General features: G+C 34.2%; 1 protein-coding gene across 11 annotated transcripts in view; it reads left to right on the top strand.

The window, feature by feature from the left end:
• Positions 1-5,385: 5,385 nt before the first annotated feature.
• The window catches only part of LOC138693484 (zinc finger protein 233-like), an 81,259-nt gene continuing 70,973 nt past the window's right edge, over positions 5,386-15,671 (top strand). For 7 of the 11 annotated variants that reach the window (XR_011330337.1, XR_011330332.1, XM_069817478.1 and 4 more), the window contains exons 1-2: positions 5,502-7,153; positions 13,211-13,308. Coding sequence is in view for 5 of the 11 variants with exons in the window: in XM_069817478.1 (XP_069673579.1) it covers positions 6,724-7,153; positions 13,211-13,308 (528 nt within the window). In the remaining 6 variants the exon portion in view is untranslated. The other 4 variants (XR_011330335.1, XR_011330334.1, XR_011330333.1 and 1 more) reach the window with 4 other exon arrangements.

Raw genomic sequence — 15,671 nt, 5'->3', positions numbered from 1 at the left:
TTTAAAAATGATTTCTGATAAGTTTTATTGTTTCAAAAATTTTGATAGCACTGATATTTAATGAGATAAATGAGTTTTAAAATTAAAATAACTGCCATCTAAGGCGGTGTATTGAAATAAAAAACAAATGACTTCGTCTTTAAGGAGCCTTTGACACAACAATCGAAAGCTATGAAACATAGCCTACAGACAATGTTTCTGTGTTTGTATGAAGCTAAATTAACCGATTTGTATAAATAATTATTATTTCATCATTGGAAAGTGTAGTTTCTCTGGATGGACATAATGCTATAATGTTATTACAGTAACTTGTGAGTGAATTGAGGACAGGTAAGATTAAAATAGCTTCTTGTGCACAGAAAACTTGATAGGTTATTCTGTATATTCATTTACTGTATTTCTTAAAATAATGTTAATGAACATATTCATTTTTATCTCAGAGAATTAACGAACAACGAGAGTGTATTGATTTAGTATGCAGTAATAGTACGTTAGCTTAGCAATCCATTATTTTATAATTCAAATTTTAACTATGCTCAATTGAATCGTGTTAAAATACATAAAATATATATGCAATAACTGCAATGCAAAAAAATTGGGTAATGAGCCAAGCAGATTATGTTGCGCTGTTGTAAAAGTTGTTCCTCCTGAGATTCAAGACTCCCACAACAAATTAAAAACTTTCTAATTCGAGTACATCCGTTATCAACACACTTTTTACATAATATAATATAATATAATATAATAATAAATCTGTAGCCAAAATTTTTCTGTTAATTTTCGCTTTTCCAAAAATAATTGGTAATAACAATTAATAACATTTTAAAGGAATTGTCATTGCACCAAATGAGTGGTCTCTGGATCAAAATTATCGCATTTTAATATTTTAAATACAATTTAAATTAAGTAACATATTAAACGATTTGTCCTTCTATCAAACACGAATGTTCCCTGGATCAAACGTCCTATTTTAATTATGTAATTACTTTATATTTACTTCTAATGGGTGCAGCGGAGCGCACGGGTACGGCTAGTAAATAAATAAATATTAACAAAACAACTGTGAATCCTGCAGCTTGTACATACTGTATATCAATAGGAAGGAAAATGCTTACAATTAGCCTGTATCCATATGATTATAAAGTTATTGTTCCTACCTGTAAGAAGAAATAAATAGTGACTCACCCAACAGTATTAGTATGTGCAGTCAGTGAGACCCATCTGTAACCAGAAGCACAATAAACCAGTAATACAAGCAAGCACAACATGGCCACTCCTTACACAGACTGCTGATACGCTGAAAAGAAGGTAGATGAGTGCACGTGTCTGTGGCTTCATATGTCGCGAAAATATCTCATTGGATTTTCACCCTGCTGTCTGTGAGACCTCACTGTACCAGTTGAAGGTTAAAGAACGGGACAGCAAAATATAAATTGCTCGGGTGTAGGGTTGCCATAGGAGTGAGGCAAGAATTCAGAACTCCCACCGTCTAATACAACATACTATAATTGCGACTTAATCTTTTTAAATATTGTCATAAAAATACACAGAAACTTTATAGTGTGCAACAAATAACATAATTACACAATTATACAATTGAATTTATGATTCAATTCGTTATTTCATTCTTAATCTCATACTGGTACCAGTCATAAGATGAAATCTTCTTCAGCAACACATTGCTTTGCAACAGATGTTCATGGAATTGCAAGCATGATATGTCTTTAAAATTATATTGAACCATTAGAATTGCTCTAATGGGTTCAATTTGTAGCCTATTTCTGTCAACTACCAGAATATATTGTGTATTCATGATACAAAAGATTCCTTCCACACATGCATTATGGGCAGGCAAACAGAAACAGAACTGTGCAATCTTTGGTAATTCTGAATATTGCTCATTATTTTTACAAGAACTGAAAAATTCCAGCCATCTATCACTCGCTAGTTTTTGCATGAAATTACTGTCAGAGTCAAGTTCATTCACTATTCTTTCACGAACTTTATTAAACACAGTGATTGAGTGATTGATTGATTGATTGATTGATTGATTGATTGATTGATTGCTACTCAGTCATCAGCTTTGTAACCATGCTTCAATAAGTATTTAACAGAGGAAATGTAATAAATTGTATTCGTTCTTCTTAAAGTCCCTGCCCACAGTGAAAATATTAAATCAATCTTAAAATTCAGAACATTTGACGATTTGTTCAAAATCGAGCGGAACACTTCTTCATGCACTAAAATTAAGGAAAATCCCGCTTTTTCAGGACGTATGGCAATCTTACCCAGGCAGCAGAATGTTCAAATATAGCCCGCTCACTCATAGAAAAATTCAACACATAGGCCTACCAAAGGCTTGAAATAAAAATATTGTAGAAATTTAACCCATCATCCACGATTGGTATTACCGGTACGGCACTGAAAGATAGGCCTAATATATGTATTGTTTGACTGTTTCTAACGACAATGTCCAATAGTTGGAAAACAAAGCCTTTATATTTCTGCTGACAGGCTGTTTTAATTGACTGTTGAATTTATAGAATTTATAAAGCTCCCATTCTCGAAACAATAACTATGATACATTTACTTAGGGTCGGAATCTATTCATAGGTACTTAGTTCACTGTGCAATGATTGGAGAATGGATTTTGCTTTATAACAACATTTAGAGAGTCTAAATTGATTTTAAAATTCATAGAATTAAACAGTATTTAATGATTAGTTAGTTAACTGTCCGAAGACAGGTCTGAACGTCACAAGTGACACCAACAAGGCACCACTTACAAGGCAACTAGACCAGAAGGTAATGGGATAGAGTTGCATCTTAAATATGTTGTAGGTAAGCAGTGGGTTACGCAGAAGTTTGTCAATTGTTTACAATTTACATTGCTGTATCAGTATTTCAAATTTTGTTTATTATTATTATTATTATTATTATTATTATTATTATTATTATTATTATTATTATGTTACGGTATATTTATTAATGTTCCAATAGACCATAATATTTAAATAGATTTGAGGGAGGTTAGATATGATTGTGGAGACTGGAGTAATCTTGTTCAGAATAGAGACCAGTGGCGGCTCCTGCGTATTTCTTAAGAGGAGGAAAGAAGGTAACAAGACGAAATGACACCTTCTTGCATGAAACATGCTACAAATTAGCCACATGCATACATGTAAGGCCAGGTAGCGTTGGAGTTGGTCTTCCTTTCTGTATAGCAATAATCTGTTCTTGTAAACTGAGTTTCCTAAATTTTTTCAAAATATATAATGTTTTCACTTCCATTCATTGTTGAATAATTTCACAAATTAACAATTACAAGGAAATTCACCTCGCAGCATTTTTCGCGCACACTACAGCATCACACGTGTTGGAAGAGACTATAGCTACTAACACGTAATCGGAATCGCGGAAATGGGAATGATAAATAATCTGAGGAAAGCGAGAACACTTCACCCACCCACGTGGTCTGTGTTGCCATATGTACATTTTAAAAGTTCAGTATTACATGCTTTTGAAGAATATCAGTTCTTGTAAAGTCATACTACCATTATTGTTCAAAGTTGCCGGTGGCCAATTAATTTTTTATGTTAAAAATAATGTAGTTTGGAGTACCTACTTTCAATTTCAAATATATTTGTACAAAACTGACAACTTGGCTATTGCCCTGTCTAGTACACAATGAATGGAAGTGAATTTCAGGGGCCAAAAAGATCTGAGATACTAACGTAGAGCTACTTCCTCTTTGTTTTATATAAACCCGACTTTAACTTTCAAATATCCTTGAAAGTTTCAAACCATGAATAGTAGCTTATATAAAGTGCAATGAATAATATTTTTGATTTATAATTGAAAAAAAGTTTATATGGTGTCTTTCATAGCGTTGCGTTAAAACTGTTTTTGTTGTGCCTCCTCCTAGATGTGTTACAGTCTGGTTGAATGCAAGATCGTTAGATGGCAGCGGTAGCGAGCTTGCTGCACGACCAGTCGGTTTCTATTTCCCGCCCATGCGCTGATTCAGAGGAGGATCTCCTCCCTCTCCGTTCATTTACTTGCTTTAAAACTCTGCTTCTTTCTCTGGCCGCTAGTGTGCTGTTGTCTATGTGTGTTAACTGCAGTAAAGGAGGAATGGATTGACTTTCCTCCACACAGACAATCTCGCATCTTTCTCACAGTTATCTAGCAGCACATGAGCGCGCATCGTTTAAAACTCGTTCAACCGAGGTTTTCTTATAGCTGTGAACTTAAAAATTATCGAATCTTCCTTGAATTTCAAGGCACATATTTTATTTGGTATTTACTTTCAAAAGAAGAAAAATGTGAGGAGGACGGTCCTCCCTTCCCTTCCCTGACGAACCGCCACTGAATGGCGGGCTTATGTGAGGGTGGCAATGAACCTCTGGATTCCTTAAATGCCGTAAGTAAATAAGTAAGTAAGTAAATAGAACATAATATTCTTAAATATCGTTATAAAATCTTTGAAACGTAATTTTTTCACAGCCTCTCTATTTTTAACAAATTTTAACTTCTGTTTAATTTTGTATACTAATAAAAAATGCTTGTGTCATATATTACATTTACACAATAATCATACAGGCCTACATATATAGTATATTATACATATATAGTCAACAGTATTTGTATATGATAGGTAGGCGGTAGGTAGGGTACAAGGATTATATTGAAGGAGGGGTAGCAGAACTATGCCTTATGGCGATGTAGATTTTGTTACTCTGACAATGAATTAGGTAGAGAAGGGAAAACAATTACGGATAAAAAATACTCAAATATAAATATGTCAATTTTTTTAGTTCAAACGTGGGTGTTCAAACCTGGTAAACGCCCCCTTGCGAAAGCTTTCACCCCTGCACGCAAGTTTTAGGTAAATTGAAGAAGTGATGTTCCAAAAATTTGTCCCCTCCCGTGTTAAATTGCTGGCTATGCGCCTACGCCACTGTTTCCAAAATTAATTTTATAGACTTGATATCCTCTCCGATTACAGCCAGGATCTGATTTTGCTCAATATGCTACTCTGACACAAATTGGAGGTATGGGATCTCAAGTACTGTTTCAAGATCGAATAACGGATAGTTATTGTATGAGATCCAAACATCAAAATAAAAGAAATGTGTAAAAACGAAAGCCATTTCCTAATAATGAAGTAGGTGTATAACAGTACATTACAAATGAATAAACCGGAGACGTATTGATCCAATAATGGGGATTCCATACCCTTTATATTTTAATCACTACCGTCTCTATCGATAAAGATACGTACGGTAGTGATTTTAATATTCTATTTTTTTCAGATAGGTTTCATAGTAGCTTATAAATTAGTCATAATAACCCCTTCGATTATTTTCCGTGATCAAGGCTTATTTGATCGTAATAGAATCTGCCCTATCACTCCAATGATGTATTCTGCACTGTGAACGTTCAAGTGTGATTCATTTTAGTTTTAGCCCTAATACTTAATAGAGAAAGGCTATGTAAGTGAATATTGCAAGTTTTTCCTTAGGTGTAATTATCATTTCAGTTATATTGGATTATCCCCTTGTTGAAAAAATATCTATTACATCACAATTCGACACCAATGAACTATTAACTTAGGCCTATATAACAACTTCACTCCGTCAATATTTAAATTAAGCCTATGAAGTTATTTTACATGATTCACTAGTTTCGATGTTATATCTATCATCCTCTGAATTTAGAATTGTTATTTGTTATTTCATTACAAATCGTTACCACGCTGAGGTATAAATGTATTTACGTGCCCGTACTTGGTTTCTAGTCGAGTTATATGTAACTTACCGTAAACAAAACAAAAATTGAGTGTCGACACCAATTTCGCACCGAAATAACAATGAAAGTTGTATCCTAAATTCGTCAGAGAGGTAGAAGGGAGGGGCAACACATGCATCTCATTTGTTTTGTTTACCGATCACAAGGAAAAAGTGAGTTTTCGTAATAACTTAAGGTCTAATCAGTGACAGGTAAGGTTAGCTTAGGTTTTGCTATGCCTTGCATATATTGACAATTGTTTAAGAATGTGCTCTTTCTCCCAAGGCATACCAAAAGTCTAGACTAACCTAACCTAGCCTGTCATTGATTCGACCTTACCAAAACTCGCCTTTTGTCTGTGATAAGGAAACAAAGCACAGAAATGAGATGTATTTGCTGCCCCTCTCTGCCGCTACCCCTTCCACGACGGAGCGATCCCTCGTGATCGCACCTCTCTATCGGCCCCTTTCACACAACTTTCGACCCTTATTTCTATGCGAAATTGGAATTTGCAGTCACATTTTTTTTTTCATATATGATACGTAGGCCTTGACTAGAACCAAAGGATGTAAATACATTTGTACGTTAATTGCGTCAATACCTCTTGGTAATAAATAAGTTTATAGTTCAGTCATAACGAATAGAAAGAAGAAATGTGCGCACTCCTATCTGTTCAGCATTGTCGACGGTGACCAAGAGAATTAGTGGCGCTGCGATCGGTATTGCTCAGTTGGAAGCGAATATCCATAAAAGAAGCAGTAGTGTGTTCGTTCATTTCGTTTGCTTTTTTAGTGTAATTAAGTGCGTTAAATACTTTAAGTGCCAATAAACTAATCTGCAATTATTCGTACACGAGTGACAAGTGAGTAGCTCTCACGATTTATTTATTAAAGGACGGGATTATTATGTTTTTCTCGTGTTATATTTGAAGCAATGCCTTCGTGTTTTGTTCCGGGTTGTAGGGCGGGATATGGTGGGAAGGCAGCCAATAAACACTTTTTCACCCCTCCCAAGGACAAGGACGAATTTTATAAATGGGCAAGGGCGATCCCAAGAAGAGACAGGCCATTGTCGCGAACAAGTTCTATTTGTAACTCTCATTTCTCAGACGATTTTATTGTTAAAGTAGACGCGTTCGTTGTGAATAACGAAAAAGTTGAATTGCCGAGACTGAAGTGGAAATTAAAACCAGGTGCAGTTCCTCATATTTTTCCGAAACTGCCCAAGTACCTTTCAACGCTTATGAAATTCCGACAACGACCAATACGAAAAATTCAAGAATCCACAACTCCTCATAAAAGAAAGCGAAAGGATGAAGATTATCTTCCTGAGAGAAGAATGACAGATATTCCGGAAACAAGAGGTGAACCAAATTATGTTGATATTCAATCTTCTTCTTCTTCTTATTCTTCTTTTCTTCTTCTTTTCTTCTTCTTCTTCTTCTTCTTCTAATAAAGAACTAACTGTAGCTTCTGATCCTCAGAAATAAATAGCATATTTAAAAACCAACTGAGATATGTAAATCGGAAGTTAACGCACGCTAAGGTCTATATGTCATCAGCCAAAGCTAGAATCAGCACTTTAGAAAGCGAAGTTAAAAGTACAGAATTGCATTATAAGGACACTGCAGGTCTCAGTAAAAAGCAGAAAATAGTAGATACCATGTTAGAAAAATGTAATATTAAGAATCCTAATGGAATGAGGTACAGCAGTGAATTCATTCTAGAAAGTTTATTGCTTAAAATAAAATCACCTAAAGGATACAGACATTGTTTATAACACCACTTCCTTCTGAAAAACACCTAGGAAAATTATGTAAGGGACTTAAATGCCCCTATGGGGTAAATCCATACGCCATTGATGCTATTGCACAGTGCTACAAAGATGAAGACGAAAATAATAAATACGATGTATTAATATTCGATGAAATGAAACTTAGGGAAGAAATTCAGTTTAATAATGCAACACTTAAAGTAGATGGCTTCGTTGATTTCGGGGATCTAACACCAGAGACTCCTAAACATCAACTGGCAAACCACGCTTTGGTGTTCCTGTTTATTCCCTTCTTGCAAAGCTGGATGCAACCCGTCGCGATTTATGCCAGTAGGAATGCTGCACCTGGGGATATTCTTGCAAAAATATTCATCCAAGTAATTTAGCAACTGGAGGAAGCAGGAGCAAGAGTTGTAGGCTTTACATGTGATGGAAGCCAAACAAATAAGAAAGTTAGGAAATCGTTAGGCATAATTGGAAAGATGGGTCAGTCTAAGTGTTTTATTTTAAATCCTGCAGACAATGAAAGGAAATTATGGGCATTTTCTGACTTTGTTCATATCTTAAAATGTATACGAAACAATTTTAATTGTAAAAACGTCATTTATTATAAGAACGAATTAATATACTTCAGTTTTTATAAATTGCTGTATAATGAAGATTCTTCAGCATCTAAAGGGCTTAAAGTGTGTCCTAAACTGTCTTCAGCACATATAGAACCTCTTCCTTTCAAAAAATGAGTGCAAGACTAGCCTTTCAGATCTTCAGCAACAGTATAGCCAACGGCTTGAAATTTTATCGAGAAATTTGTACATTAGGTTTCGAAGGCAGCGAAAGCACTGAACAATTTACAAGGGATTTAAATCAAGTTGCAGAGTGCTTAAATTCAAGTATCCCCAATTAAAGGTCTCTATAAAGGTTCGAATTCTCACACCGTCCTCATCAATTTTCTTCATTCCATCATCACTACGGACAATACTTTCGCATCTGACTGAACCATGGAATCTTTGAGAGTTTCTCTTCAAAGTACACTGGAATTGTGTGAATTTCTTTTGAGCAAAGGGCTCCGATATCTGTTAACTGCAAAATTACATCAAGATCCCCTGGAACGCCATTTCGCAATCATGCGATCATTGAGCTGCGACGACCATCCTTCAACTATTGATTTCCTCCAATTACATATGTTGCAATGCATTTACGTCCCTATAAAACAGGTCTTGTCATCTGGGGGAACTGCGAACCAAAATCGGATGCGCCCTTGATATCTTTCATGAACAGAATGCGTTTACTAGCCCGAAATGTAGAACAGCATAATAAAGAAATAAAAACATCGACGGAAAAAAATCTTAAACAAAAAATTGTCCTTCAACATGATTCCGAATTTCAAGATTGGGAAAGTGCTATTCCAGAATTAGAAAATTCATCTACTCTCGCAGAGAAATATGATATATCACCTGGCTGGATACGTGGTGAAAAATAGTTCTAAATTTATTCAATGTAACCAATGTGCCTGTTCCCTCCGTCATCTTGGACACAAATCACCGTATTCTACACTTACAGAAATAAATTACGGATCTGGTCGTGACATCTCCTTCCTGACTCTCCTTCGAAGAGCGTGTTTCATATGCTTATGCAAACAGAAAAGACAATAAAAGAAAAATTGAGCGATGGAATGTGGGGCGACATATTTTACGAGTGCATAGTCAGTATTACCTCAATTGTAAATTAGCCACCGGGAACAGGATGCTGCTTGGATCATGCCATGGATATCATACGGAAACTAATTTTTCACTATATGAAATGTCGGTTCTTCTTCCGGACGAAACAAATCCGATGAGAACTCCAAGCTCCGAGAGCCGCCAAATCATCTCGTAAATTCTCCAAAGCGTCGGACAAGTAACTGTTGGTGAGCACATACTGCACGCCTACAAGCAGCCCTAAGTTAAGTTTTACATATTAAACTATTATTTGTTTTACAGTGTGATGTATATGAATGTGTTTTTCTTTCAAATAGTCTTACTGTTATAAGTACAATGCCAGTTACGTACGTATATGGAGCGAATGGTAAACAGTGCAACTTACGTTAAATGTATTTACGTACTTACACACGGTACAGACTGAGCGAACTCTGCACTAGCGCCGCATGGTATCGGCTGTTTGAATTAACAGAGTGCGACCACTACTTCTTTTCAGTAGTGGTTAGAGGAGGAGTGTATTTATAAGTATGAACAATTTTACAGTTCGTGTTACTTTGTAAGGTGGATGTATTATTTCAGAGGAAACACAACACATACATAAAAAAAAAAAAAAAAAACAAGAATACATATTTTGCGGGGACTTAAATATTGACTATCTCACTGAGAACACTAAAAAAGAAGAATTTAACACATTATTAGCAACCTTCAATTTAATACATACAGTCAATTTTCCAACTAGAATACAAAAAGGATCGATTTCTGCAATTGATAATATAATTATAAGGGGAGATAGATTAGATAGTTACCGCACAGTTCCCATTATAAATGGTCTTTCAGACCACGATGCTCAACTAATAAGAAGAAATGATAGCATTCCTGCATCAAAACACCCGAATGAATTTAGGTTAAGGGTCATAAATGAAGAATCTTTAAGGGACTTCGAAGCTAAACTAAAAAATGAAACATGGGAATCAGTATATGAAAATGGTGATATGAATAGTAAATTCAATGTGTTTCATAATACATTCTTAAATATCTTTGAATCCAGTTTTCCTGTAAAGTACAAAAATTCTCAAACATCTAAAAACAATTGGATTACACAAGGCATAAAGTCTCTTGCAAAACTAAGAGGTCTCTCTATATTCAAAGTAGAAATAGTAATGACCCCAGATTAATAGCTCACTTTAAAAAGTACTCTAAAATATTACACAAAGTAATCTTAAAAGCCAAAGAACTTTACTATAACGGAATTATTCTGAACTCGAATAATAAAATCAAAACAACTTGGAACATAATAAAAAAAGAAAGTGGAAAGTGTAGAAGTAAAGAACAGGGTTACACTCTTGTAACAGATAATAGAAAAACATCAGATGCAACAGAAGTTGCGAACATATTCAACAATCATTTTCTCTCAATAACTGATAACCTAAACATCCCACATAATAATAATAATAATAATAATAATAATAATAATAATAATAATAATAATAATGCCATCGATTTTTTGAAAATATCTATTCCTGTAACTTTCCCAAATATTCAAATTTTTCCAACAATTTCACGAGAAATAATTACAATTCTAAAGCAATTAAAGTCTAAAAATTCCTCGGGATATGATGAAATTACTAGTAAAATATTAAAAGCCAGTTCACAAATAATAGCCAAGCCCCTGTCTTATTTATGTAACTTTTCAATGTTTAATGGTGTATTTCCAGAGCGACTGAAATATTCAGTTGTTATTCCTTTATTCAAGAAAGGGGACAGAGCCTCGCCCGAACTCTACAGGCCCATATCCCTTCTACCAATCTTCGAAAAAGTTATATATAAGAGAGTATATCATCATCTTGATAGATACAACATTCTCATTCCGGAACAATTTGGATTCAGAAAGAATAAATCAACTGAGCAAGCGACGTTTAATTTAACTGATAAAATTCTGGAAGCTATTAATGAAAAATTACAAGTAGGAGGGATATTCTGTGATCTCTCCAAAGCTTTTGATTGTATTAACCATAAAATTCTACTACAAAAATTAGAATACTATGGTATTAAAGGCATAGCATATCAGTGGTTTGAGTCATATCTCCTGAACAGAAAACAAAAAGTAGAAATCAATGCATTTAATAACTCCTTTAAATCTACTTCAACATGGGGAAATGTTCATACAGGGGTCCCACAGGGATCTATATTAGGGCCTCTTCTTTTTTTAATTTTTATAAATGACCTTGGCCCCATAATAAAAGCAATAGGTTATCCTATACTATTTGCAGATGACACAAGTATCATAATTACAGACAATAACTTTGCCACATTCAAATATAAAACAGAAACAATTCTCCTTAAAATTTATGACTGGTTTACAACCAATAAACTAGCTTTAAACATTAATAAAACTAACATAATTCAATTTAAAGCTACTTCAAATTTAATCTCTGAAACATTGGACACAACTATCAACAATATACCTCTACTAGAAACATCAACAACCAAATTTCTTGGTTTGCATATTAATAATACAATAAATTGGAAAAATCATATCAAAGAAATAACCCCCAAACTTAGCTCAGCATGCTTCGCAATTAGGTCGTTACAACAATTTCTAAACAGCAGTACCTTAAAGACAATATATTTTGCCTATTTTCATTCCTTTATGTCCTACGGAATAATATTTTGGGGAAATTCTGTAGATAGTAAAAATATATTCTTATTACAAAAAAGAGCCATTAGAATAATAGTTGGAGCAAAGGCTAGAGAATCATGTAGATTGTTTAAAAAAAAATTAGAGATTCTAACCTTAACAAATCAATACATATACTCTACAATAAATTTCCTCTTATGTAATAAAGAAAATTTTCCAACTAACTCAGCCATACATAGTATAAATACCCGCAGAAGGAATGATTTTCATACGCCATCATCAAATTTATCATGCTTTCAAAGGGGAGTACGTTACATGGCGATAAAATTGTTCAATAGTCTTCCTGAAGACATTAAGAATCATAGCCAAAAGCCTGCATTATTTATGACAAAACTAAAAAATTACTTAATATCTCACACTTTCTATTCCGTAGATGAATTCTTGACATTTCACAGTACTGTGTAAATATTATAATAATATTAAATGGTAAACATATTACATTGTATAAAATATTATTGTTATTAAGGTATTAATTCTGTACATATTTCATATTTCCATTTTACATGTATTGCATTTTATTGTTAAACGTAAGAATCGGACATGGACATGTTCTTTATTCTATGCTGCAAAGCAAATGTAAGAATATTATGGAACAAATAAATCTATCTATCTGTCTGTCTGTCTGTCTGTCTGTCTGTCTGTCTGTCTGTCTGTCTGTCTGTCTGTCTATCTATCTATCTATCTATCTATCTATCTATCTATCTATCTATCTATCTATCTATCTATCTATCTATCTATCTATCTATCTATCTATCTATCTATCTATCTATCTATCTATCTATCTATCTATCTATCTATCTATCTATCTATCTATCTATCTATCTATCTATCTATCTATCTATCTATCTATCTATCTATCTATCTATCTATCTATCTATCTATCTATCTATCTATCTATCTATCTATCCATCCATCCATCCATCCATCCATCCATCCATCCATCCATCCATCCATCCATCCATCCATCCATCCATCCATCCATCCATCCATCCATCCATCTATCTATCTATCTATCTATCTACCTATCTACCTACCTACCTACCTACCTACCTACCTACACCTACCTACCTACCCACCCACCCACCCATCCGCCAATGTGGTATTACACTTTTTTGTTACATACCATATGAGCTATTTGCTATTTGCTCTGAAAATCTGCATGGTTATTTCACTTGTATAGTGTATTGTAATCACTGTGAATAAGTCCCTTTCAGCAATTTATATTCTATGGATATTTAAATATTTGTTTTAGTCATAATGGATGTGATCAAGAAGGAACCCGGGGTTGACCCGTTGGCTATACAGTCCAGTGATAACGCTGATATAGACGAGAAGAAGCCCTTATCAGAGGTAAATTGAAAGTCACTAGTTCTTTAATTTCTCTGTATGGTGTGATTGACAATGTATAATCTGACATAAGGTTATATTTCCTATTTTATGGTTAGCAGACTTACAGTACTGTGTATAGACTAAAGAAAAATCTAGAGTTGTTTATCCAGTTGTCCTTCATGTCCCGCATTACATGCTTGTTGTTTCTTCTAATTACTTTAAGAGTTGGTAATGGACGCTTGTTTAAACTGCCTTTTTAAGATAACCTTAAATCAAAATGCTTTTTATAATCATGGTACTTTCGTAGTGTCTTATATATTTTAATGAATACAGTATGTAAGATCAAAGAGTTGAATTTTGCTCTGAGTGAGTAGCGACCTGCATGGCATAGTGCAGATATAGCTCCAGTGTACACCATCGTAGCCTCATCTCTAGCTAACACAGGACATCTTTATACTTTCTGTACAAGACATAAATTATGATTGGCTGAAGTCATGTTTAATATTCCTAATCTGTTACAATCGCTCATTTCGCTGTTCAGATTCGTGCTTTGCATTCAATCTATACTAACAATAAATCTGTAGCCGAAATTTTTCTGGTAATTTTCGATTTTCCAAAAATAATTGGTCCTAACATATACAATTAACCACCCTGAAACCGAAAATCGCGTTTTTGAAATTTTTGTTTGTATGTATGTATGTCTGTCTGTCTGTCTGTATGTTTGTTACCTTTTCACGCGATAATGGCTGAACGGATATCGATGAAAATTGGAATATAAATTAAGTTCGTTGTAACTTAGATTTTAGGCTATATGGCATTCAAAATACATTATTTAAAAGGGGGGTTATAAGGGGGCCTGAATTAAATAAATCGAAATATCTCGCTTATTATTGATTTTTGTGAAAAATGTTACATAACAAAAATTTCTTTAAAAATAATTTCCGATAAGTTTTATTCCTTGAAAAATTTTGATAGGACTGATATTTAATGAGATAAATGAGTTTTAAAATTAAAATAACTGCCATCTAAGGCCGTGTAATGAATTAAAAAACAAATGACTTCGTCTATAAGGGGCCTTGGACAGCAACAATCGAAAGCTATGAAAGATAGCCTACAAATAATGTTTCTGTGTTTGTATGAAGTAATATCAGAAGCTAAATTAACTGATTTGTATAATTAATTATTAATTCACCATTGGAAAGTGTAGTTTCTCTAGATGGACATATTGCAATAATGTTATTACAGTAACGTCTGAGTGAATCGAGGACAGGTAAGATTAAAATAGCTTCTTAGGCACAGAAAACTTGATAGGCTATTCTGTACATTCGTTTCCTGTATTTCCAAAAATAATTTTTATGACCAAATGAGTGGTCTCTGGATCAAAATGATCGCATTTTAGTTATGCAAATACAGTTTAAATTAAGTAACATAATAAACGATTTATCCTTATATCAAACACGAATGTTCCCTGGATCAAATGTCCTATTTTAATTATGTAATTACTTTATATTTATTTCTAATGGGTGCAGTGAAGCGCACGGGTACGGCTAGTAATATAAATGTAATCATTAAATTATTTCCAGTTGAGACTGTGACAATAATCAAGTGTCCACATCTGTGGAGTAACGGTTAACACTTCTGACCGTGAAACCGGGCAGCACAGGTTCTAATCTCTGTCGGGGAAAGTTACTTGGTTGAGGTTTTTTCCGGATTTTCCCTCAACCCTATATGAGCAAATTCTGGGTAACTATCGGTGCTGGACCGCAGACTCATTTCATCGGCATTATCACCTTCATTTCACTCAGACGCTAAATAACATGATCTGTTGATACAGCGTTGTAAAATAACCCAGTGCCACCAGCGTAGCTCGGTCGGTTAAGGCACTTGCCTGCTGACCCGGAGTTGCACTTGGCGCTGGTTCTATTCCCACTTGGGCTGATTACCTGTTGAGTTTTTTTCAGAGGTTTTCCCCAACCATAAGGTAAATGTCAGGTAATCTATGGCGAATTCTCGGCCTCATCTCGCCAAATATCATATCGCTATCACCAATCTTATCGACGCTAAATAACCTCGTAGTTGATACAGCATCGTTAAATAACCAAGTTACAAAAACCCACTAAAGAAATTTAATTAATTATGTTACTCTGCATGACGTACATTACGTGATCTGCTTCTTCGTGAAGAGCAGTTGTTGATGTGCATTACCACATTAGTTTGTTGGTGAGGCATATTGTGACATCTAAGCTATTTGGTATCTATTTCGACATTTTTGAAACAGATATTTGAAGGTAACAAATAAAAATTCGTTGACTTCAATTAACGGTCTAAATTACAAGAGTAAAAAAGACCCGAGAGATAATTATCGAGTTTTATGATGTAACAGT

The sequence above is a fragment of the Periplaneta americana genome, chromosome 17, assembly GCF_040183065.1.
Source record: "Periplaneta americana isolate PAMFEO1 chromosome 17, P.americana_PAMFEO1_priV1, whole genome shotgun sequence".
NCBI classification, from domain to species: Eukaryota; Metazoa; Arthropoda; class Insecta; order Blattodea; family Blattidae; genus Periplaneta; species Periplaneta americana.
The sequence above is the reverse complement of the archived record's forward strand: the minus strand, read 5'-3'. Positions and strand labels throughout refer to the sequence as shown.